Source organism: Oncorhynchus mykiss, chromosome 19 (genome assembly GCF_057628025.1).
Source record: "Oncorhynchus mykiss isolate SJ-2025 chromosome 19, ASM5762802v1, whole genome shotgun sequence".
NCBI classification, from domain to species: domain Eukaryota; kingdom Metazoa; phylum Chordata; class Actinopteri; order Salmoniformes; family Salmonidae; genus Oncorhynchus; species Oncorhynchus mykiss.
The window spans coordinates 23,025,001-23,050,105 of NC_143040.1; the positions used below are offsets into that span (position 1 = coordinate 23,025,001).

Below are 25,105 nucleotides of genomic sequence, written 5' to 3' on the forward strand. Positions count from 1 at the left end.
GGGAGTGTGAGCTGGATGATTGGTGGTAATAAGGTGTTGATTGGTGGTCTATGGCAAGCAAAGGGACCCAGTTTGTCTCAATCAGGCATATGGGGGTGGTGGTGATTAGAGCATAGAGTCAGGGAGAGGGTGTGTGTGCGTACGTGTGTGTACTTTGGTCTGCCTGGCTAATTATCACTCTTCTATTTCAGGATATGGGCGTCGTTCGCATTGTCTATGTGGCTACTCTCTCCGTCTTGTTCTCTCTGTGGCTGTATGCACATCTCTAACTCACACAAACACTCACTTACACTCTCCTCTCTCTCTCTGTCTTCAGAGTCTGTTATGGAGTGTCCCCACAATTGCCATGGCAACGGTGACTGTCTGTCTGGAACGTGTCATTGCTTCCCAGGGTTCCTTGGGCCTGATTGCTCAAGAGGTAAGGCGCACACATGCGCACACACGCCGTTTGAGAGGAGTAAACCCACTATCACCTCCCGTAATTGTCTGTAGATTGTTGTCCCAGTGAGTACATACAGAAGCCTTGGAGGCATTGATTCAGGCACACAGACTCACATACACTATCATTCACGCTCTCTCTCTCCTCTCTCACGCTCTCTCTCTCTCTGTTTCTCTTTCTCTCTCTCTCTCTCTCTCTCTCTCACACACACACACACACACACACACATACATACACACACATTGATTCAGGCAGTCAGTACCTCTGCGTCTCTGCCAAGTACTACCTCCATCAAGGAGGCTCTCTCCATCTCCCCTTTCATCATTATATAACACTGTGTGCTTGGCTGGAGCTAAAACAAAGAGGAAAGGGTCTCACAAGTCATTAGAAAGTATAATGTCCCTCCATCCATCACTATTCATCAGCACTCTGCTTATATTCCCTCCGAATGATACTGAAGAGTTGCTGAAGTGACTTCTGTGTCCCTTTCTGTCTCACTATATACAGTGCCTTGCGAAAGTATTCGGCCCCCTTGAACTTTGCAACCTTTTGCCACATTTCAGGCTTCAAACATAAAGATATAAAACTGTATTTTTTTGTGAAGAATCAACAACAAGTGGGACACAATCATGAAGTGGAACGACATTTATTGGATATTTCAAACTTTTTTAACAAATCCAAAACTGAAAAATTGGGCGTGCAAAATTATTCAGCCCCCTTAAGTTAATACTTTGTAGCGCCACCTTTTGCTGCGATTACAGCTGTAAGTCGCTTGGGGTATGTCTCTATCAGTTTTGCACATCGAGAGACTGACATTTTTTCCCATTCCTCCTTGCAAAACAGCTCAAGCTCAGTGAGGTTGGATGGAGAGCATTTGTGAACAGCAGTTTTCAGTTCTTTCCACAGATTCTCGATTGGATTCAGGTCTGGACTTTGACTTGGCCATTCTAACACCTGGATATGTTTATTTTTGAACCATTCCATTGTAGATTTTGCTTTATGTTTTGGATCATTGTCTTTTTGGAAGACAAATCTCCGTCCCAGTCTCAGGTCTTTTGCAGACTCCATCAGGTTTTCTTCCAGAATGGTCCTGTATTTGGCTCCATCCATCTTCCCATCAATTTTATCCATCTTCCCTGTCCCTGCTGAAGAAAAGCAGGCCCAAACCATGATGCTGCCACCACCATGTTTGACAGTGGGGATGGTGTGTTCAGAGTGATGAGCTGTGTTGCTTTTACGCCAAACATAACGTTTTGCATTGTTGCCAAAAAGTTAAATTTTGGTTTCATCTGACCAGAGCACCTTCTTCCACATGTTTGGTGTGGCTTGTGGCAAACTTTAAACAACACTTTTTATGGATATCTTTAAGAAATGGCTTTCTTCTTGCCACTCTTCCATGAAGGCCAGATTTGTGCAATATATGACTGATTGTTGTCCTATGGACAGAGTCTCCCACCTCAGCTGTAGATCTCTGCAGTTCATCCAGAGTGATCATGGGCCTCTTGGCTGCATCTCTGATCAGTCTTCTCCTTGTATGAGCTGAAAGTTTAGAGGGACGGCCAGGTCTTGGTAGATTTGCAGTGGTCTGATACTCCTTCCATTTCAATATTATCGCTTGTACAGTGCTCCTTGGGATGTTTAAAGCTTGGGAAATCTTTTTGTATCCAAATCCGGCTTTAAACTTCTTCACAAAAGTATCTCGGACCTGCCTGGTGTGTTCCTTGTTCTTCATGATGCTCTCTGCGCTTTTAACGGACCTCTGAGACTATCACAGTGCAGGTGCATTTATACGGAGACTTGATTACACACAGGTGGATTGTATTTATCATCATTAGTCATTTAGGTCAAGATTGGATCATTCAGAGATCCTCACTGAACTTCTGGAGAGACTTCTTTGCTGCACTGAAAGTAAAGGGGCTGAATAATTTTGCACGCCCAATTTTTCAGTTTTTGATTTGTTAACCTTTCTGGTCTCCCCATCCCGGATCCGGGATCGTGAATACAGACTCAAGCTCATTACCATAACGCAACGTTAACTATTCATGAAAATCGCAAATGAAATGAAATAAATATGCTAGCTCTCAAGCTTAGCCTTTTGTTAACAACACTGTCATCTCAGATTTTCAAAATATGCTTCTCAACCATTGCAAAACAAGCATTTGTGTAACAGTATTGATGGCTAACGTAGCATTTAGCATTAGCATTCAGCTGGCAACATTTACACAAAAAAACAGAAAAGCATTCAAATAAAATAATTTACCTTTGAAGAACTTCAGATGTTTTCAATGAGGAGACTCTCAGATAGCAAATGTTCAGTTTTTCCTGAAAGATTATTTGTTTAGGACAAATCGCTCCGTTTTCTGCGTCACGTTTAGCTATGAAAAAACCCCTGTATCCAGGATTGTGTAAATCTATCAGCAAGCTCATTAGCATAACACAACGTTAACTATTTATGAAAATCGCAAATGAAATGAAATAAATATGCCATCTCTCAAGCTTAGCCTTTTGTAAACAACACTGTCATCTCAGATTTTCAAAATATGCTTCTCAACCATAGGAAAACAATCATTTGTGTAAAATAATGGGAATTGATGGGAAATGATGTAAATATATCACTAGCCACTTTAAACAATGCTACCTTATATAAATGTTACTTACCCTACATTATTCATCTCATATGCATACGTATATACTGTACTCTATATCATCGACGGTATCCTTATGTAATACATGTATCACTAGCCACTTTATACTATACTATGCCACTTTGTTTACATACTCATCTCATTTGTACATACTGTACCCGATACCATCTACTGTATCTTGCCTATGCTGCTCTGTACCATCACTCATTCATATATCCTTATGTACATATTCTTTATCCCCTTACACTGTGTACAAGACAGTAGTTTTGGAATTGTTAGTTAGATTACTTGTTATTACTGCATTGTCGGAACTAGAAGCACAAGCATTTCGCTACACTCGCATTAACATCTGCTAACCATGTGTATGTGACAAATAAAATTTGATTTGATTTGAAGTAGCTAGCTAGCGTTAGCATTTCGCGTTAGCATTTAGCGTTAGCATTAGCGTTAGCATCCAGCACGCAACATTAACAAAAACATAAAAGCCTTCAAATAAAATCATTTACCTTTGAAGAACTTCTGATGTTTTCAATGAGGATACTCTCAGTTAGATAGCAGATGCTCAGTTTTTCCAAAAAGATTCCTTGTGTATTAGAAATAGCTCCGTTTTATACATCACATTTGGCTACCAAAAAAAATCCGAAAATTCAGTCCTCAAAACGCGAACTTTTTTCCAAATTAACTCCATAATATCGACTGAAAACATGGCAAACGTTGTTTAGAATCAATCATCAAGGTGTTTTTCACATATCTCTTCATTGATACATCGTTCTTGGACACATGCTTTCTCCCCTGAATCAAATGGTAAAGTAGAAGCAGCTGGCAATTGCGCACCGAATTCGACGCAGGACACCAGGCGGACACTTGGAAAATGTAGTCTCTTATGGTCAATCTTCCAATGATATGCCTACAAATACGTCACAATGCTGCTAAGACCTTGGGCGAACGACAGAAAGTGTAGGCTCATTCGTTGCGCAATCACAGCCATATAAGGAGAGAATGGAAAACAGAGCTTCAGAAATTCTGCTAATTCCTGGGTGATGCATCATCTTGGTTTCGCCTGTAGAATGAGTTCTGGGGCACTTACAGACAAAATCTTTGCAGATTCTGAAACTTCAGAGTGTTTTCTTTCCAAAACTGTCAAGAGTATGCATAGTCGAGCATCTTTTCGTGACAAAATATCGCGCTTAAAACGGGAACGTTTTTTATCCAAAAATGAAATAGCGCCCCTAGAGCTCTAACAGGTTAACCTGGTGATACCCTGTATATATCTCTATTAACCGAGTGATACCCTGTATATGGCTCCATTAACCCAGTGATACCCTGTATATATCTCTATTAACCTGGTGATACCCTGTATTTGGCTCCATTAACCTAGTGATACCCTATATATGGCTCCATTAACCTGGTGATCTCATGTATATGCATTATTTTACTCCAACAAAAAAACATGTATTTACAATATTGCAAAATCGTTTAAATGGAACATCTATCTCATGAGACTATGTTGCCATGCATGTGTGAGTGTGCACACTGTATTATGTGTATGCTCGTGTGTGTATTTATGCACATACACACTGTATATACCAACATCGTCCCTCTGTGTCCCATTGCAGCTTCGTGCCCCGTGCTGTGCAGTGGTAACGGCCAGTACTCCAGAGGTCGCTGCCTGTGCTTCAGTGGCTGGAAGGGGACCGAGTGTGACGTGCCCAGCAACCAGTGCATAGACATCCACTGTGGAGGACACGGCATCTGTATCATGGGCGTCTGTGCCTGCAACACCGGATACAAGGGAGACAACTGTGAAGAAGGTAAGAGATCAGTCCTGTTAAGAGGGATCTTTTGATTTGCACGGTCCTTTTCCTTCTCTCCTCGGTGTGTGTGTGTGTTCAGACACATCCTCTTCCCCTCTTCCTTCCTCGTCAGCCAGTCAGTGTGTGATTGCTCAGCATTCACCATCATAATCGTTACCGCCAGCCAATAGTTCAGTATTACAGAAACAATTGCTACTCTCTACTTCACAGAGCAAGTAATTACATTGCTGTCCCCATCGATGCGTGGCCTGTGACACACACACTGACTCGCTCTCACACACGCACGCACACATGCACCACACACACACACTGACAGAGAATGGAGAATATTAGATTAGCTAAATTATCCTGGCATGTACCTGCTACGCTAGCCTACAAAACAACCCATCAGAAGGCTAGCTCTGTCTGTACATTAGATCCAATTATTGCACTTCCCTATGGGAGAAAATCTCATCTTCGCTGCTCAGTAAAATGTATCTCTGCCAACCTCCTATTGACACACACACACACACACACACACCACAAACCGACGCTAATGCAATTAGTTTGCAGTGAATGTTATTGTGAGGTCTGTGACCCTGTCAGTAGTCAATGGACAGATTAAGACCCATCATCACTGAGACAGCAGAGGAAAGTAACTGCAGCTCAACAAGCATCAGCTCCAGGCAACTTGCTGGGAATCAACAGACAAACCAAATCACATTTTATTTGTCACATGCGCACAATACAACAGGTGAGGATCTGGGGACCCATGCCAAATGTTTTTTTAGTCTCCTGAGGGGGAAAATATGTTGTCGTGCCCTCTTCACAACTGTCTTGGTGTGTTTGGACCATAATAGTTTGTTGGTGATGTAGATAACAAGGAGCTTGAAACTCTCGACCTGCCTATAATGGGGGCCTGTTTAGCCCTCCTTTTCCTATAGTCCACGATCAGCACCTTTGTCTTGCTCACATTGAGGGAGAGGTTGTTGTCTCATCGTTGTCGGTGATCAGGCCTCCCACTGTTGTGTCATCAGCAAACTTAATGATGGTGTTGGAGTTGTACCTTGCCACGCAGTCGTGGGTGAACAGGGAGTACAAGAGGGAACTAAGCACGCACCCCTGAGGGGCTCCAGTGTTGAGGATCAGCGTGGCAGATGTGTTGTTGCCTACCCTTACCACCTGGGGGAGGCCTGTCAGGAAGTACAGGATCCAGTTGCAGATGGAGCTGTTTAGTCCCAGGGTCCTTAGCTTAGTGAGTACAATGGTGTTGAACGCTGAGCTGTAGACACTCACAAACCCAAAGATGGTATACATGTAACAGTATAGCTTCCGTCCCTCTCCTCGCCCCTACCTGGGCTCAAACCAGGGACCCTCTGCACACATCAGCGACTCGAAGCATCGTTACCCATCGCTCCACAAACGCCATGGCCCTTGCAGAGCAAAGGGAACAACTACTTCAAGGTCTCCGAGCGAGTGACGTCACCGATTGAAACGCTATTAGTGCGCACCACCGCTAACTAGCTAGCCATTTCATATCGGTTACATACACACACCGACACACACAAACACAATTCCTCTGTTCCACAGTGAGTGTTTGTGTACTGTATGTTTACGTTTGCTCTGTGCAACAATCCAAAGTGACAGCAGTTGGTTGGGAATTGATTGCAACAAATCAACCTCTCTCTCCTTCCCCTCCTCCCTCCAGTGGACTGCCTGGACCCTGGCTGTTCGGCCCATGGTGTGTGTATCCATGGGGAGTGCCACTGTAGCCCGGGCTGGGGGGGAACCAACTGTGAGACCCTCAAGACCATGTGCCCCGACCAGTGCTCCGGCCACGGCACCTACCAAAGCGAAAGCGGCACCTGCACCTGCGACACCAACTGGACCGGCCCCGACTGCTCTGTCGGTACGTTGTTGGTGTGAGCACGTTGTTTGAACTTTGGTAGTACTACATTTTTGGTACGTTATTAGCACATTAGCATGCTAGCCTCAAATTAACTCAGCAGTATTACATTTGGTATGTTGTTAGCACATTAGCATGTTAGCGTCTCATTAACTCAGCAGTACTACATTTGGTACATTGTTAGCACATTAGCATGCTAACCTCAAATTAACTCAGCACTATTACATTTGGTATGTTGTTAGCACATTCGCATGTTAACATCTCATTAACTCAGCACTACTACATTTGGTACGTTGTTAGCACATTAGCATGTTAGCCTCTCATTAACTTAGCAGTATTACATTTGGTATGTTGTTTGAACATTAGCATGCTAGCCTGTCATTTGTTAGCTACTACTCATTCACTACGTGGAGATAGCTGGATGTCTAGTAAAGATGTCATTCACATTCACAGAGCTTCTCTCACACAGTTGTGCCATGGCCTTCCCATCTACAGTGGGGCAAAAAAGTATTTAGTCAGCCACCAATTGTGCAAGTTCTACCACTTAAAAAGATGAGAGAGGCCTGTAATTTTCATGATAGGTACACTTCAACTATGACAGACAAAATGAGGAAAAAAAATCCAGAAAATCACATTGTAGGATTTTTTATACATTTATTTGCAAATTACGGTGGAAAATAAGTACTCTCACAGACCTGTAACTTCTTCTTTAAGAGGCTCCTCTGTCCTCCACTCGTTATCTGTATTAATGGCACCTGTTTGAACTTGTTATCAGTATAAAAGACACCTGTCCACAACCTCAAACAGTCACACTCCAAACTCCACTATGGCCAAGACCAAAGAGCTGTCAAAGGACACCAGAAACAAAATTGTAGACCTGCACCAGGCTGGGAAGACTGAATCTGCAATAGCTAAGCAGCTTGGTTTGAAGAAATCAACTGTGGGAGCAATTATTAGGAAATGGAAGACATACAAGACCACTGATAATCTCCCTCGATCTGGGGCTCCACGCAAGATCTCACCCCGTGGGGTCAAAATGATCACAAGAACGGTGAGCAAAAATCCCAGAACCACACGGGGGGACCTAGTGAATGACCTGCAGAGAGCTGGGACTAAAGTAACAAAGCCTACCATCAGTAACACACTACGCCGCCAGGGACTCAAATCCTGCAGTGCCAGATGTGTCCCCCTTCTTAAGCCAGTACATGTCGAGGCCCGTCTGAAGTTTGCTAGAGAGCATTTGTATGATCCAGAAGACGATTGGAAGAATTATGGGACCAATGAATGGGGCCATGTATCGTGAGATTTTGAGTGAAAACCTCCTTCCATCAGCAGGGCATTGAAAATGAAACGTGGCTGGGTCTTTCAGTATGACAATGATCCCAAACACACTGCCCGGGCAACGAAGGAGTGGCTTCGTAAGAAGCATTTCAAGGTCCTGGAGTGGCCTAGCCAGTCTCCAGATCTCAACCCCATAGAAAATCTTTGGAGGGAGTTGAAAGTCCGTGTTGCCCAGCAACAGCCCCAAAACATCACTGCTCTAGAGGAGATCTGCATGGAGGAATGGGCCAAAATACCAGCAACAGTGTGTGAAAACCTTGTGAAGACTTACAGAAAACGTTTGACCTCTGTCATTGCCAACAAAGGGTATATAACAAAGTATTGAGATAAACTTTTGTTATTGACCAAATACCTATTTTCCACCATAATTTGCAAAAAAATTCATAAAAAATCCTACAATGTGATTTTTCCGGATTTTTTTTCTCATTTTGTCTGTCATAGTTGAAGTGTACCAATGATGAAAATTACCCACCTCTCTCATCTTTTTAAGTGGGAGAACTTGCACAATTGGTGGCTGACTAAATACTATTTTGCCCCACTGTATATTCTTTGTACTGTATTGCTCTCTCTTTCATTCTTTATCTCTCTCTTTTCACTGCTGCTTTGTTGACTAATGCTGTTATAAAGGCCGCAGTGTGATTTTTATATTAACTTGGCTTAGAGAGGAGAGATCACATCGATCTGATCCATTTTTCATTTGAGAGAAAGCTGTGTTTATTTGCCTCTAACACACTGGCTCAGCCAGCAAAGAGAAGGACGGATGGAGGGAGAGCAAGGGCCGGGGGTTTGTTAATTACACCGAGTTTAAATTAAATAAGACTGCACTGCTAATTACTAGAGAACAGAGAGGGAGGGATGGAGAGAAGGAGAGAGACTGAGAGACAGAGAGAGAGAGAATGGAGGGCAATTCCACACCAGGACAGTTTGAAAATATTGATTTGTTCTGGTGGTTCTCATAGAAACTTCATTGGACGGATGTTTGACATTTCTCCTCCTCTTTTTTGGTTTGTTTTTAAATCAGGAGGAAGTGGAAATTTGAGTCCCTTTTTAGACCCATACATGCGTTGTGTAAGACCGTATGAGCTGTGAACCGTGCATGATACAGACAACATCTTGGAGTCATTATACTCCTTATAGTGGAGATTCTGATATGAAAAATAGAAAATATAGAAATATTTATATGTCAAAAGTACCCTTTTTTTTATCTTGTTCATTTCAATAGGTATTGCTTGGAACAATATGCTCTACACATGCATCGACTTTCCAGAGTGGGCGGAGTGATTCACACATTATTCTTTTTAAAGATAATAATGTCAAAAGCATGTCAAACATCCTTCCCTCGCAATGACATTTCTATGTGAGAATTGACCTAAATTCTCACACTTTCTATCGGAGGTAACCTAAATATTTTTGCGGCTGTCCACGGTGACCTTCAGACAGACGTGACCAGAGCCTCAGTCTGGTCACCCCTCCAGGCCGCTCCCTCCTTCCCTCCCTCCTCCCTGCTTCAGACAGCGCCCGCCACGTCTCGCACATACATACCCATACACACACCGCCCCAGCGACACGGCGATGACAGCGATGAACACCGCCACTTCCTGACACACAACACACTCTCTCTCACAAACACACACCGGTAATGCCAGCTCGCCACGGGCAGCTGCGGCCCACACTGAGCGAAGCCCCTCCAGGGGGCTGATGGAACTTTAGAGACCGAGAAAGACTGAGCGGTCGGGGGTCTGTTGGTCTTGTGGTCTTACCTGGAATGACTCAGAGAGGAACCTCTTGGTCTTCTAGCCACTGACTGATATCGGAATTGATTCTCTTAGCCACTGTCTGATAGCAATGGTCCTACGGTCGATTATTTGTCCCTGCCTGCAAAGAGTCCAAGAAGTGGCAACATTTCAGATGCTGTTATTCCTATACTCATGCTATAGCACTGTAGTTAACATTGTATTCTTCCAGTATTACTACAGTGATCTGTTCTGAAATCTCTGACACAGGTCTCATCCATTCTACTGGGTTTTGTTTCTACAGGACAGCATTTCAGTAAGATGTAGATACTGTGTATTCAGTAGTTAACCAGGGTGGGGAATGTCCGAGTATAGTCTTCACCCTGCCAGACATCTGCTGCCTGCAATCCTGACTGTCTGTCTGTATGTACAGACCTGCCAAGACAGACACAAGACAAAAGAAATGTTGACTGTGGCTCAGTTGGGAGAGCATGGCGCTTGCAACGCCAGGGTTGTGGGTTCGATTCCCCCGTGGGAACCAGTACGAAAGTGAGTGCACTCACTTCTGTGAGTCGCTCTGGATAAAAGCGTCTGCTAAATTACAAAAATGTCAAGTGTTGAGTGTCTCTCTTATATTTTGTGCAAACAACAATTCCTTCAAACACCTCTCCCCTCAGTTTATATTTCAAGGTCGTATCAATAAAGGCGTTTCTGTCTTCTTCTTAACCGCAACAAAAAAGAATGGAAAACAAGTGTCACTTCAACTCAGAGCTAAAAGTGATAGGTGGAATTTTAACGTGCACATTCCTGGTTCAAATGGTCTAAACTCTGAAGAAGAAAAAACAGAGACAAAAACAGTTCCATCTCAACTGACAACATTCCGTCAGTCGGGAGTCTGTACCAAACAAGCCCAGATTGTGTGCAGGCGTCCATCTATGGGCCCCACTGCAGCAGGATTGATTTATCTGTGGTTGATTGGTTTGGTCGTTCTGGTTCAGGCACAGTGGGAATCCTTGTGTCTGGCTGGATGGCTGGCAAACAGTGTCTACCCATACTCTACCCTTATCCTATTCTAACCCTGTCTGAGGTAAAGTTCAATATGTCCACTCTCATAGCCTGAACTGTTCATACTCAATGATCACAACTCTGCCCCCCCCCCCTCCCACTCGCAAGCATACACACACACACACACACACACACACACACCATATTACACCAACACCTCAGACCCACCACAGGACCACGCACCCCCACCACCGTGCCCCACCCAGGAACCTTCAAAACCTCCCAGACTCTTCATCCGTGTCAGCCACGGGGGACAGACGTGTCAGGGTAGCAAGGTGTTATTTGAGAAATACCAGGCTGACAACCATATCCACCCGACCCCGACCCCACCCGCTGACCATAGTGGAAGCATTGTGCCAACGGAGACCCAGCCTGGCTACAGTTGACACAGAGAAAGATGAAACCTTATGTCTGTTTTGTTTGTTATGGATGAATGTGGTTCTACAAAGCGGGTGACACTTTGCACAGTGGACGCTCCTAGCACACACAGATAACTAGCTAGCGATTACACACTGACACTAACATTTCCTTCTTTGTGTGTGTGTGTGTGTGTGTGTGTGTGTGTGTGTGTGTGTGTGTGTGTGTGTGTGTGTGTGTGTGTGTGTGTGTGTGTGTGTGTGTGTGCGTGCGTGCGTGCGTGTGCGCGTGTGTGTGTGTACAGAGGTGTGTGTGGTGGACTGCGGCCCCCACGGCGTGTGTTTCGGGGGCAGCTGTCGTTGTGAGGAGGGCTGGACGGGTACGGTCTGTGACCAGAAGGCCTGCCACCCCATGTGCACTAAGAATGGAGTCTGCAAGGAGGGCAAGTGTGAGTGCAACCAGGGCTGGACCGGAGAGCACTGCAACATCGGTAGGTCTACTGAAGAATACACACGCCTACAGTGGACATACACATGAATACATCATATGGGTCGACGATTAAATACATTGTTACAAGGAAACACACACGTTTTCACACACGTTTTCTCTCACACACACACACACTAATCACACACACTCATCTACCTCTGAAGCTGTCTGTCCATCCATGATTCCCCCAGCTCTCACACCACGGAGGAATCCAACCTGCGGGTCTATATGGCTTTGAACAGCCTGCTGAAGTAGCATCTGATCCCAGTCTCCTCTTTCCTCTCAAACCTCTCCATCCCTCTCTTTACCAGGGCCTGGCTAACTCCCTCCCACTCTCCATCCCTCTCTTTACCAGGGCCTGGCTAACTCCCTCCCACTCTCCATCCCTCTCTTTACCAGGGCCTGGCTAACTCCCTCCCACTCTCCATCCCTCTCTTTACCAGGGCCTGGCTAACTCCCTCCCACTCTCCATCCCTTTCTTTACAAGGGCCTGGCCAACTCCCTCCCACTCTGCAGCCTGCTCTTTGTAGTCACTCACGTGATCTGGGGCGCTGCTGACCTTTAACCTCTATCAAAACACTGACATTTACTGTCGTTAAGGCAGTGTGGAGAAGATAGACTGTGTGTGTCCTGTTCCAAGCTCTCCGTCTTAACAAGAGGGTACAGAGCAGGGTTGTAAATGCCTGGCGCGTTGTTGTTTAGCTTTTAAGCCGGGTGTGAAACAAACACCAAACACTGAAACAGGCCAAAGCCTCCTCTATACGATGCAAAGATACGAGCCCGAAAGAGAACTGAGAAATCATGTTTGGTTAATTGTTTCCCTCTCAACCCCTACATCACAAAACCTACTCAATTGTTATCAAGCAAATCTTGTTTTGTCGGCTGATTCCCTGATATGAAGTCGATTGCGGAGCAGAATGCATGTTCTCTCCTCACACACACAGAACTCGTGTTCTGTTCTGCCTCGATCTCTGCAGCACAAACTCAGCAGGGATGCGTTTTGAGGCGTCGTTCCGCTTCACTCAATTAGTCAACATCAAATCAAATCAAATTTTATTTGTCACATACACATGGTTAGCAGATGTTAATGCGAGTGTAGCGAAATGCTTGTGCTTCTAGTTCCGACAATGCAGTAATAACCAACAAGTAATCTAACTAACAATTCCAAAACTACTGTCTTATACACAGTGTAAGGGGATAAAGACTATGTACATAAAGATATATGAATGAGTGATGGTACAGAGCAGCATAGGCAAGATACAGTAGATGGTATCGAGTACAGTATATACATATGAGATGAGTATGTAAACAAAGTGGCATAGTTAAAGTGGCTAGTGATACATGTATTACATAAGGATGCAGTAGATGATATAGAGTACAGTATATACGTATACATATGAGATGAATAATGTAGGGTATGTAAACATTATATTAGGTAGCATTGTTTAAAGTGGCTAGTGATATATTTTACATCATTTCCCATCAAATAGTTGTCTATATTGAATACATAATTTAAACATTCACAGTGTAGGTTGGGAAAATTATGTGAACCCCTAGGCTAATGACTTCTCCAAAAGCTAATTGGAGTCAGGAGTCAACTAACCTGGAGTCAATGATCAATGAGGCGAGATTGGAGATGTTGGTTAGAGCTGCCTTGCCCTATAAACTCAAAATTTGAGGTTGCTATTCACAAGAAGCATTGCCTGATGTGAACCATGCCTCAAACAAAGAGATCTCAGAAGACCCAAGATTCTGAATTGTTAACTTGCATTAAGCTGGAAAGGGTTACAAAAGTATCTCTAAAAGCCTTGATGTTCATCAGTCCACGTTAAGATAAATTGTCTAGAAATGGAGAAAGTTCAGCACTGTTGCTACTCTGTTGCTACTCTCCCTCTTGACTGCAAGAGCACAGCGCAGAATGCTCGATGAGGTTAAGAAGAATCCTACAGTGTCAGCTAAATACAGAAATCTCTGGAACATGCTAACATCTCTGTTGACGAGTCTACGATACGTAAAACACTAAACAAGAATGGTGTTCATGGGATGACACCAAAGAAGAAGCCAAAAAAAACATTGCTGCATGTCTGAAGTTTGCAAAAGTGCACCTGGATGTTCCACAGCACCACAGCGCTACTAGCAAAATATTCTGTGGACAGATGAAACTACAGTTGAGTTGTTTGGAAGGAACACGACACTATGTGTGGAGAAAAAAAGGTACAGCACACCAACATCAAAACCTCATCCCAACTGTAAAGTATGGTGGAGGAAGCATCATGGTTTGGGGCTGCTTTGCTGCCTCAGGGCCTGGACAGCTTGCTATCATCGACGGAAAAATGAATTCCCAAGTTTATCAAGACATTTTGCAGGAGAATGTTAGGCTTTCTGTCCACCAATTGAAGCTCAACAGAAGTTAGGTGATGCAACAGGACAACAACCCAAAACTCAGCAGTAAATCAACAACAGAATGGCGTCAACAGAAGAAAATACGCCTTCTGGAGTGGCCCAGTCAGAGTCCTGATCTCAACCCGATTGAGATGCTGTGGCATGACCTCAAGAGAGCAGTTCACACCAGACATCCCAAGAATATTGCTGAACTGAAACAGATTTGTCAAGAGGAATGGTCCAAAATTCCACCTGACTGTTGTGCAGGTCCGATCCGCAACCACAGAAAACGTTTGGTTCAGGTTATTGCTGCCAAAGGAGGGTCAATCAGTTATTAAATCCAAGGGTTCACATACTTTTCCCACCCTGCACTGTGAATGTTTACACAGTGTGTTCAATAAACACATGAAAACGTATAATTGTTTGTGTGTTATTAGTTTCAGCGGACTGTGTTTGTCTGTTGTTGATGAAGATCCGAGTTTTATGACCAATTCATTCAGAAATCCAGGTACTTTTTCTTGCCACTGTATATGCAGTGGAACTACAGTGTATATGCAGTGGAACTACAGTGTATATGCAGTGGAACTACAGTGTATATGCAGTGGAACTACAGTGTATATGCAGTGGAACTACAGTGTATATGCAGTGGAACTACAGTGTATATGCAGTGGAACTACAGTGTATATGCAGTGGAACTACAGTGTATATGCAGTGGAACTACAGTGTATATGCAGTGGAACTACACTGTATATGCAGTGGAACTACAGTGTATATGCAGTGGAACTACAGTGTATATGCAGTGGAACTACAGTGTATATGCTGTGGAACTACAGTGTATATGCAGTGGAACTACAGTGTATATGCAGTGGAACTACACTGTATATGCAGTGGAACTACAGTGTATATGCTGTGGAACTACAGTGTATATGCAGTGGAACTACAGTGTATATGCAGTGGAACTACAGTGTATATGCAGTGGAACTACAGTGTATATGCAGTGGAACTACAGTGTATATGCAGTGGAACTACAGTGTATATGCAGTGGAACTACAGTGTATATGCAGTGGAACTACAGTGTATATGCAGTGGAACTACAGTGTATATGCAGTGGAACTACAGTGTATATGCAGTGGAACTACAGTGTATATGCAGTGGAACTACAGTGTATATGCAGTGGAACTACAGTGTATATGCAGTGGAACTACAGTGTATATGCAGTGGAACTACAGTGTATATGCAGTGGAACTACAGTGTATATGCAGTGGAACTACAGTGTATATGCAGTGGAACTACAGTGTATATGCAGTGGAACTACAGTGTATATGCAGTGGAACTACAGTGTATATGCAGTGGAACTACAGTGTATATGCAGTGGAACTACACTGTATATGCAGTGGAACTACAGTACAGCATTCAGACTTATTGAGCGTTAGGAGGCAGTGACGTTTAGCTACTCCTTCATTACTTGTCTGCTACAGACATCCCCCCTCTTCCCCCATAGCAAATGCTGAATGAGAGAGGAGAAGAACGCAGTAGTTATTAAGTCGTCTTCTTCTCCCCTCCGAGACATGCGGTCGTGAATAAATGACGAGTGAGAAAGTTCCAGAAGATCAAAAGATCATACCCTCAAGACATGCTAACCTCTCACTGTTACCAATACCGGGGGGCGTTAGCATGTCTTGGGGGTATGATCTTTTGAACTTCTGGAACTTTCTCACTCGTCGTTATTCACGATCGCGTGTCTCATGATATATTCCACATTGATTTAGAAGTGTTTAGAAACATGTTCTATTCTTATTTACAATAAAAGTGGCTCCAAAATGACACAATACATTATTTACCATTCATTTCTATTGGGCACAAAATAATCTGAAACACAACCAAAACAAACAGCAGATGCATCCAACAAGTTTGTAGAGTCACAAGCTTGATGTAGTCGTTGCGTGCTAGGGGTGTCAATATCTTTGACCCCTACCCTTTTGAGATATTACTTATTAAACAAAATATTTTTCTCTGAGCAATTGTATTAGTATAAAATAATCTCCCCATTTTTGTTTTGCATACAATATAGCTCACTATTTGACAGATTTATTTTCTACAGTCGTTAATGCCCATATTTATCGAGGGTGTCAATCATTTCAGGCTCCACTCTATCTCTTTCTCTCTCTGTCATTGTCTGACACAAGGTGGCTTGATGCATCTCCATTTTGAGTGGCTTTAAGGAAGTAGTCCAACGTTCATTTCTACTCAGCCTATTGCTTTTCCATACAAAACACAGTGATGGTCACTGTGTGTGTGATTGGTAGCGGTAAAATAGTGTCCTTGATTTTACTCTAATGTTCCCGCTTGCAAAATGCAGCAAATGAATTGATGTCTCTGAGATGTGGAAGTATCCTTCCTTAATAGAAAACAACTTAAATTGGCTGATATCATTTGTGCTGCCTTGGAAATAAATGATGTCCAGTTTATGTAAGTTTTCTAAGAATTTTGCAGCAACAAACCGATAACAATGTCTTCCCTTGACGATTTGAGTTACAGTAAACAGACTGAGTCATCGCTGTCCAATAACCAAGATCTCATATGATCTTTTATTATCATCGTTCCAAAATACTCTTCTGCGGAGGATAGAAAAGTACATTTTTATGGACTTGCACAATGCTCCTCGTTAGGTTTTGTTAAGAGAGCCACAGGTTCTTCTGCTTCTTCTGCTTATTATTATTATTATTATTATTACTGCTTCTGAATACCTCATCAGTAGGGTTGTGTCCTTCAGTCACACTGAGGACGTGTCCCAAATCACTCCTATAGGCGTAGTGCCCTGTGTAGGGAATAGGGTGCCATTAGGGACGGAGACTGATTTTAAAGTAGCGTATGGAATATTGTTCAAATATTGTTGCGTGTGCATGTGGGTGCGTGTGTGTTCTGAGAAGTGCAGCTGAGTGTATTAGTTGAGAACCAGGAAACTGCAGACTTACTGCCCCAAGGTTTCTCCAGCTCTCCAGCTCCAGAACCCCATCCCAGGCTCCCTGTTCTCCCCCTCTGCCCTTCCTCTCCTGGGGCTGGACTGATGGTCAGTCATCCCTCCCTCCCTCACATCTCTCCATCGCCCAGAATAGCACTGCAGAGCCAGCAATATCTCACCCAGCACCACCAGACGTGCCTCCACACACACAGACACACATACTGTACACACATTCATGCACACACACACTCTCCCTCACACACAAACACACTCCCACCAGCTGCAAGTCTGTCTGGTTCGGTTTCTCCCCAGATGTCTGTGTGTCTGGTTCTGTTTCTCCCCAGATGTCTGTGTGTCTGGTTCTGTTTCTTCCCAGATGTCTGTGTGTCTGGTTCTGTTTCTCCCCAGATGTCTGTGTGTCTGGTTCTGTTTCTCCCCAGATGTATGTGTGTCTGGTTCTGTTTCTCCCCAGATGTCTGTGTGTCTGGTTCTGTTTCTCCCCAGATGTCTGTGTGTCTGGTTCTGTTTCTCCCCAGATGTCTGTGTGTCTGGTTCTGTTTCTCCCCAGATGTCTGTGTGTTTGGTTCTGTTTCTCCCCAGATGTCTGTGTGTCTGGTTATGTTTCTCCCCAGATGTCTGTGTGTCTGGTTCTGTTTCTCCCCAGATGTCTGTGTGTCTGGTTCTGTTTCTCCCCAGATGTCTGTGTGTCTGGTTCTGTTTCTCCCCAGATGTCTGTGTGCCTGGTTCTGTTTCTCCCCAGATGTCTGTGTGTCTGGTTCTGTTTCTCCCCAGATGTCTGTGTGCCTGGTTCTGTTTCTCCCCAGATGTCTGTTTGCCTCCAGGTCAGTGTAGTGCCTGATGGTTCTTCATTATCATCCAAGGCTGATGCCCGCTAGACAACACACACACACACACACACACACACACACATCCACTCCTCTTTCGCTCGCTACAAATTCAAACCATCTACTATTGATATATTCCACTGAAATGAGAGAGCAAAATGATTGGTCTCGGTGTCCATCCTCAACACCAACTTTAGATTCAGCTACTAGCTACTGTAGCATTTTGTGTATTGATTTGTCTTTTAAAACGCGGGGGAAAAAACTGTTCACGGTTAGCGTTTCATAAAACACACACACACACACGCAAAACACAGCAGTTTGTAAACTCAATTGTGTAGTTAAAACAGTCCAATTTTATTCACAAAGGCCAAATAATTTCGGTAACTGTGTTCAATAGTTAATTAACGCTGTTACACTCGAGGCTCTGCTTGGGAACTAGGAAGCTCATAATCCCCCTCTCAGTACTGCTGAATGGCTGTTCTGTGTTACCACTGATCTGGCTTCTCTCTTAACGGGCTGGTAGCTCCGTCAGTGTAGCCACATGTGTCACACACTACCGTTATTATACATACATCACTGTGTGTGCGCGTGTGTGTACATGTGTGTGTGTGTTTGTGTACGTGTGTGTGCATGGACCAGGGAATGAGTGAGGCTCATAGCCTCATAGTTCAGTAATAACCATGTTGGGGATTGATTGGGGGATGGGTGGGTGTAGTGGTTTTTCATTGTCCTCAATGGGTTCTGGAGCACTTTGAGCTATAGCATGATTCAAGTCTAAGAGGAGACCCCCTGTTTTTACGGTAGGCTCACCTGGAGCTGAGGGGGTTGTTAAAGGCCCCCAGCGCAGTAAACATTAATTAAGATCATGTTAAATCAATGGATACATGCCAGAAACCTCTACCCCTGCTCCCTCTCTCTCTCTCTCTCTCCCTCTCCCTCTCTCTCTCTCTCTCTCTCTCTCTCTCTCTCTCCCTCTCTCTCTCTCTCTCTCCCTCTCTCTCTCTCTTTCTTCCCCTCTCTCTCTTTCTGCTCTCTCTCTCCCTCTCCCTCTCTCTCTCTTTCTGCCCCTCTCTCTCCTCCTACCCCTCTGCTCTCTCTCTCTCTCTCTCCTTCTTTCCCTCTGCTCACTCTCTCTCCTTCTTCTAACCCCTGTGCGCTCTCTCTCCCTCTCTCTCTCTCTCTCTCTCTCTCTCTCTCTCTCTCTCTCTCTTTCTAACCCCTCTCTCTCTTTCTGCTCTCTCTCTCCCTCTCCCTCTCTCTCTCTTTCTGCCCCTCTCTCTCCTTCTACCCCTCTGCTCACTCTCTCTCTCTCTCTCTCCTTCTTTCCCTCTGCTCACTCTCTCTCCTTCTTCTAACCCCTGTGCGCTCTCTCTCTCCGTTCCCCCTCATCTCTCTACCCTCTCTATCCCCCTCTCCTCTCCTCCCTCCATCTCTCCATCTGTACCTCAGGGTGGGGATTGAGTGGGTCTGGACGTTGTGATATATAATTGTTTCCAGATTAATGTCACTTTAATCAGCAGCCGCCGAGAATTGTCCCGACAAATAATGAAGCATTGATGTCTATAAGAGGCTGATTAATTCTGCAGCTTGACCCACAGGCACACACACACACTTGCACACACACACACACACTGTACATACACACACAGATGTACACACACACACACACACTGTACATACACACAGATGGACACACACACAGATACATACTGTACATACACACACAGATACATACTGTACATGCACACACATACACACACACACACACACACAGTTCTCCCTGTCCCGATGTGAGTGGAATATGATGGAAGTAAATGAGAAATCTTTAGTGCAATTAGCTGGTAAATTGCTGCCCCTTTGCTCAGGGTTCAGGGATGATTGCTGCTGTTTTCTTAACCCTGACGTTCCATTAGTTCTATTAAGGGATCCTGTTCAACTCTGGGAAAGGGAGAGGATGATGGCCAATCAAGCTGCCACCTGAGCCAGTGTGTGTGTGTGTGAGCTAGTGTGAAGTTACAGCAAGCATCATCTGAGGGAATTTGTGTGTGTGTTAGTGTGAAATTACAGCAAGCATCATCTAAGGGAATTTGTGTGTGTTTTAGTGTGAAGTTACAGCAAGCATCATCTGAGGGAATTTGTGTGTATGTTAGTGTGAAGTTACTGCAAGCATCATCTGAGGGAATTTGTGTGTATGTTAGTGTGAAGTTACTGCAAGCATCATCTGAGGGAATTTGTGTGTATGTTAGTGTGAAGTTACAGCAAGCATCATCTGAGGGAATTTGTGTGTGTGTTAGTGTGAAGTTACAGCAAGCATCATCTAAGGGAATTTGTGTGTGTTTTAGTGTGAAGTTACAGCAAGCATCATCTGAGGGAATTTGTGTGTGTTTTAGTGTGAAGTTACAGCAAGCATCATCTGAGGGAATTTGTGTGTGTTTTAGTGTGAAGTTACAGCAAGCATCATCTGAGGGAATTTGTGTGAAGTTACTGCAAGCATCATCTGAGGGATTTTGTGTGTGTTAGTGTGAAGTTACAGCAAGCATCATCTAAGGGAATTTGTGTGTGTTTTAGTGTGAAGTTACAGCAAGCATCATCTGAGGGAATTTGTGTGAAGTTACTGCAAGCATCATCTGAGGGAATTTGTGTGTATGTTAGTGTGAAGTTACAGCAAGCATCATCTGAGGGAATTTGTGTGTGTGTTAGTGTGAAGTTACAGCAAGCATCATCTAAGGGAATTTGTGTGTGTTTTAGTGTGAAGTTACAGCAAGCATCATCTGAGGGAATTTGTGTGTGTTTTAGTGTGAAGTTACAGCAAGCATCATCTGAGGGAATTTGTGTGTTTTAGTGTGAAGTTACAGCAAGCATCATCTGAGGGAATTTGTGTGAAGTTACTGCGAGCATCATCTGAGGGATTTTGTGTGTGTTAGTGTGAAGTTACAGCAAGCATCATCTAAGGGAATTTGTGTGTGTTTTAGTGTGAAGTTACAGCAAGCATCATCTGAGGGAATTTGTGTGAAGTTACTGCAAGCATCATCTGAGGGATTTTGTGTGTGTTAGTGTGAAGTTACAGCAAGCATCATCTGAGGGAATTTGTGTGTATGTTAGTGTGAAGTTACAGCAAGCATCATCTGAGGGAATGTGTGTGTGTGTTAGTGTGAAGTTACAGCAAGCATCATCCTAAGATTGTGTAAGCAATTTAGGGACTGGGTGTTGGCGACATTAGACAACAGATCGACACACACACATATGTACATGTACAACACTTATACGTACAACCCCCATACGCTGATACGTCACAACAAGCTAAGTGTCTGATAAAGTATGTATCTTCCATCTATTTAACCCCCCCCCCCCCCCCCCCCCCCGTCACAACGCCGAGAGAAGTCCTACAGGTTTATATGTGAGGATGGTCACACACACTCTGTGTCACATGGGATATCCATCACATTTTCAAACACATGTGGTGTGTGTGTGTGCGTGCGAGTGTGTAAGAAGGGTGCCTGTGCTCGTAGGTACACTACTAACACTCTGGTAAATAGTCTGCCCTGTTTTTTTTCTCCTCTCCTTAACCGCTCGCTCTCCTCCCTTTTTCTCTCTCTCCTTTTTTCTCTTTCAAGCTCACAATCCGGATATTAGAGTCAAAGGTACTGTGGTCTCTCTTTCTTCTGCCCCCCCCCCCCCTCCCCCCATCGTGCTGTGTGGTACATGTGACCGGCCATAGATTCCCAGTAACCCTCTTCTCTCTCTTTTTCTTTTCATCTCTTTTTTTTTATCTCTGATTCTGATTTTTGATGTATTGATTCATTGATGTATTGATTCATTGATGTATTGATTCATTGATGTATTGATTCATTGATGTATTGATTCATTGATGTATTGATTCATTGATTCAGGCTTCTATTGTTGTCACTGTGACTATTTGTTTTCTCATGTCTTCATGTCTTGGTACTGTGGGGTAAATCCAATATCATGTCCTCTCTTGGCGCATGGGAGGATCTTCGGTAACTACCAGGCATGGTAGAACTGGGGGCGTTTTTTAGCCCACATAACCCACCAACCACTGCTCTCGAACGCCCCCGCGCTGGGCACCGGGCGAGGCCACAAACGTTCCAGCGGTCCGATAGAATAACATTGAAATAACGTCATCTAAGCTCAAGCAGCTGACTAGGCATTTTTTTCTTAACGCAGAGATGTTATCCCGGATGCTTTGCCTCAATGCTTTTGGTATACGTGTCAGTGATTTATTTTGTTTGTTTTTTTGCTTTCCCCAAATTGACAGTGAAGAATGGCACCTTAAAATGTCCAAATAACATGAATATATGTTTATTTGTTAATAAATTGATGGTGTTTTACTAGCACCATCCATGCCTTTTGTAGAGAACTAAGAATTGGAGACCTTTAAGAGATATGGACTACTTCTTTAACCCTCGACCTTCGACCTTCCAACAGAACTATCTCCACCGCACACAGGGTGATCTCTCCTTATCAGTCTCTCTCTCGCGCTCTGTCTTTCCTTCTCTGTATCCCACTGTCTTCCAACAGTATGTCCACGGAATCCTCTGCCTCCTCCCTCCTCTTCCTTCCTTCCTCTCTCTCTCTCTCTCTCTCTCTCTCTCTCTCTCTCTCTCTCTCTCTCTCTCTCTCTCTCTCTCTTTCCTTTTATGTGTTTGTCAGTCGGTCTGCAACCCCCTTCACAGAGACTGAAGTACTGAGTTTTTTTTGTTCATTTTTCTTTCCCAAATTTTTCTCCTTTTCCTTGGCCCCCCCCTAATCGCAGGATTTAAAGGTAATTCATACAAAAGCCCCAGGGAGATTGTCATGGACAATCACTCTCCGCTCTCCTGTTTTTCCCTCTCTCTCTCTCTCTATCTCTCTCTCTCTCTCTCTCTCTCTCTCTCTCTCTCTCTCTCTCTCTCTCTCTCTTGTCTTGAAGCACGGCGTAAACGTGTCTTTGTACCAGTCTCTCACTGTTTTTTGTGGTCCTTTTTCTGGTTATCTCCATTCTTGTCTGTCTTAAAACCTGTTTCCAACACGCACACACGCACACACACACACACACACACACACACACAAACACACGCATACTGTACACACATACACAAACACACTGTCTGCCATTTTGTTTGTAATTCCCAAAACTCAAACACACACACCTACACACACACACACGCAACCTACACACCACTGACCACCCTTCACACCTGGTTCTTCCGTTTTGTTGGAAAATCCTTGTTGGTCCTGTTTCCATGCATCCGCGGCCTGTATGACCTCCTGACTGTCTAGCCTAGTCGCTGGGCTGCTTTCACTTCCTCCTGGGCTTTGCTTCTATATTATTACAGTTGTATTATTCTCTTGTTTGTTATTATTCTGTGTAAAGGAATGTGACCGAGGCATAAAGTATAGCTGTGGAGGCAGGGACTCAAGCCAGAGCCCTCCCTATACTTTGTGTCCCTATTGTATTGTAGCTTCACATGGATGTGCCAATAGCTACTACTGTCAAAAACTGAGGAAGGCAGAGGAAAAACGATTTAGAGTTTTCGTTTTGGGTTCTTTGATTTCTGATTCTGTTTGATTTGGGCTATTTTGGGACATTGTCGTTATCAAATCTCCCTGAAATTAATGACACGTTATATTTTGGCTTCTTCTTTTGTAACGTATGGTGCATTTTGATTCCTTTTGCTCTCTACTCAATTTCCATGTCCAACAGTTGTATTTCTGACATCCTCTCTTACTTGACTTAATTAAGGCCAAATTCATGTTTTCTTTCAAATTCTTCAACGGTTAACGAGGTTAACGAATGGTTCTTCACGAGGCTTCTATCGTTCATGTGAAATTACAGCATCTGTGCATTTCACAGGCCTGTCTAACCGTCTGATGTCACACCGTCTGATGTCACACTGTCTGATGTCACACTGTCGGGTTATATGTTAAGTTCACCAGAAACCTTTTCATTTTGGTTGGTTATCTACCTGTTAATCTGAATCTGTTTATGTTGATTGTTCATTTGTTTGTTCTCATCGAAAAACTGAGAGGGGGGGGGGGGGTGGATCTCCTCGAAAAAGGAGGACACAGTCACGCATGTGTTCACACAATCCTGAATCACAGAGAAGCGCCTACATACAGACACACCACGATGTTGATATGGGATACACAAGTGCACTCACTCACTCTCCCTCCCTTATTCTCACCTATGCATGCACACACACACACACACACACACACACACACACACACACACACCCACCCACCATCAGCCACACACACTCCCCCCTTCCCTATCCACACATAACCCTCCTATATGTGTGTGTCTGTATTAACTCTCCATGATCTGGTCTGCTACAGAGGGCTGCCCAGGCCTGTGTAACAACAACGGTCGCTGTACCCTGGACCAGAACGGTTGGCACTGCGTCTGCCAGTCCGGGTGGCGTGGGGCGGGATGCGACGTCGCCATGGAGACCCTCTGCACCGACGGCAAGGATAACGAAGGAGGTGAGACATGTCGAAGAGAACTTTATTGTCCATTACGTTTTCACAAAATGGACATTTGTCTTTGGCTCTGGGTTACATTACGTTGTATGCCAGACATTTTCATTAGCAGTCACTTCCAGTACAGGGAGTTCATACATTGGAACTGTGCGTATTGTGTGTGATCCTTGCTGGGATTGAACCCACAACCACATTATATGTGGATCTCTCCACTCTTTAAAGCTCCACCAGGAAAGGTGGTGGCGTCACCGCTATAGAGGCCTGTTAAATAAAGAAATAGAAGAAGGAACAAGTCACATCCTGATTAGTTTTGGAAGAGGGGGATGAGGGAGGGGTGGAGGAGTGACGAGATAGGGGTGCGTCAATCGCGGCGGACAGGTTTTTATCACCCCTCCCCCCCGCCCGGTGGTAGCTGGTTGCCAGATGTACGCCGAGCTTTTAATAACCTAACAAAAACGAATATCAGCCTTTCATGAGCTCCACGTCCTACCCCCCCTTTCTTCCACTGCTCTTTTCCCTCTCCTCCTCTCCTCCTCTCCCCCTTTCCTGTGGACGTCACCTGTGGGAGACAGAGCAAATCTCATTCCCACACAAAGGCCTTGGAAAACAGCCGGCAGGCAGGCTGTTGAAGTAGTAGAGAGAACTATTTCTCCTTTATTTCTCTC

At 44.2% G+C, this 25,105-nt stretch overlaps 1 protein-coding gene across 19 annotated transcripts in view; it reads left to right on the forward strand.

Moving 5' to 3' along the window:
• LOC110498654 (teneurin-3) overlaps positions 1–25,105 on the forward strand; it is a 439,962-nt gene that overhangs the window by 343,369 nt on the left and 71,488 nt on the right. For 10 of the 19 annotated variants that reach the window (XM_090210457.1, XM_090210459.1, XM_090210460.1 and 7 more), the window contains 6 exons: positions 317–418; positions 4,701–4,895; positions 6,586–6,786; positions 11,584–11,769; positions 21,572–21,598; positions 24,297–24,443. In XM_090210457.1, the coding sequence (XP_090066583.1) occupies positions 317–418; positions 4,701–4,895; positions 6,586–6,786; positions 11,584–11,769; positions 21,572–21,598; positions 24,297–24,443 (858 nt within the window). The remainder of the gene's footprint in view (positions 1–316; positions 419–4,700; positions 4,896–6,585; positions 6,787–11,583; positions 11,770–21,571; positions 21,599–24,296; positions 24,444–25,105) is intronic. The other 9 variants (XM_090210462.1, XM_036954329.2, XM_036954330.2 and 6 more) reach the window with 1 other exon arrangement.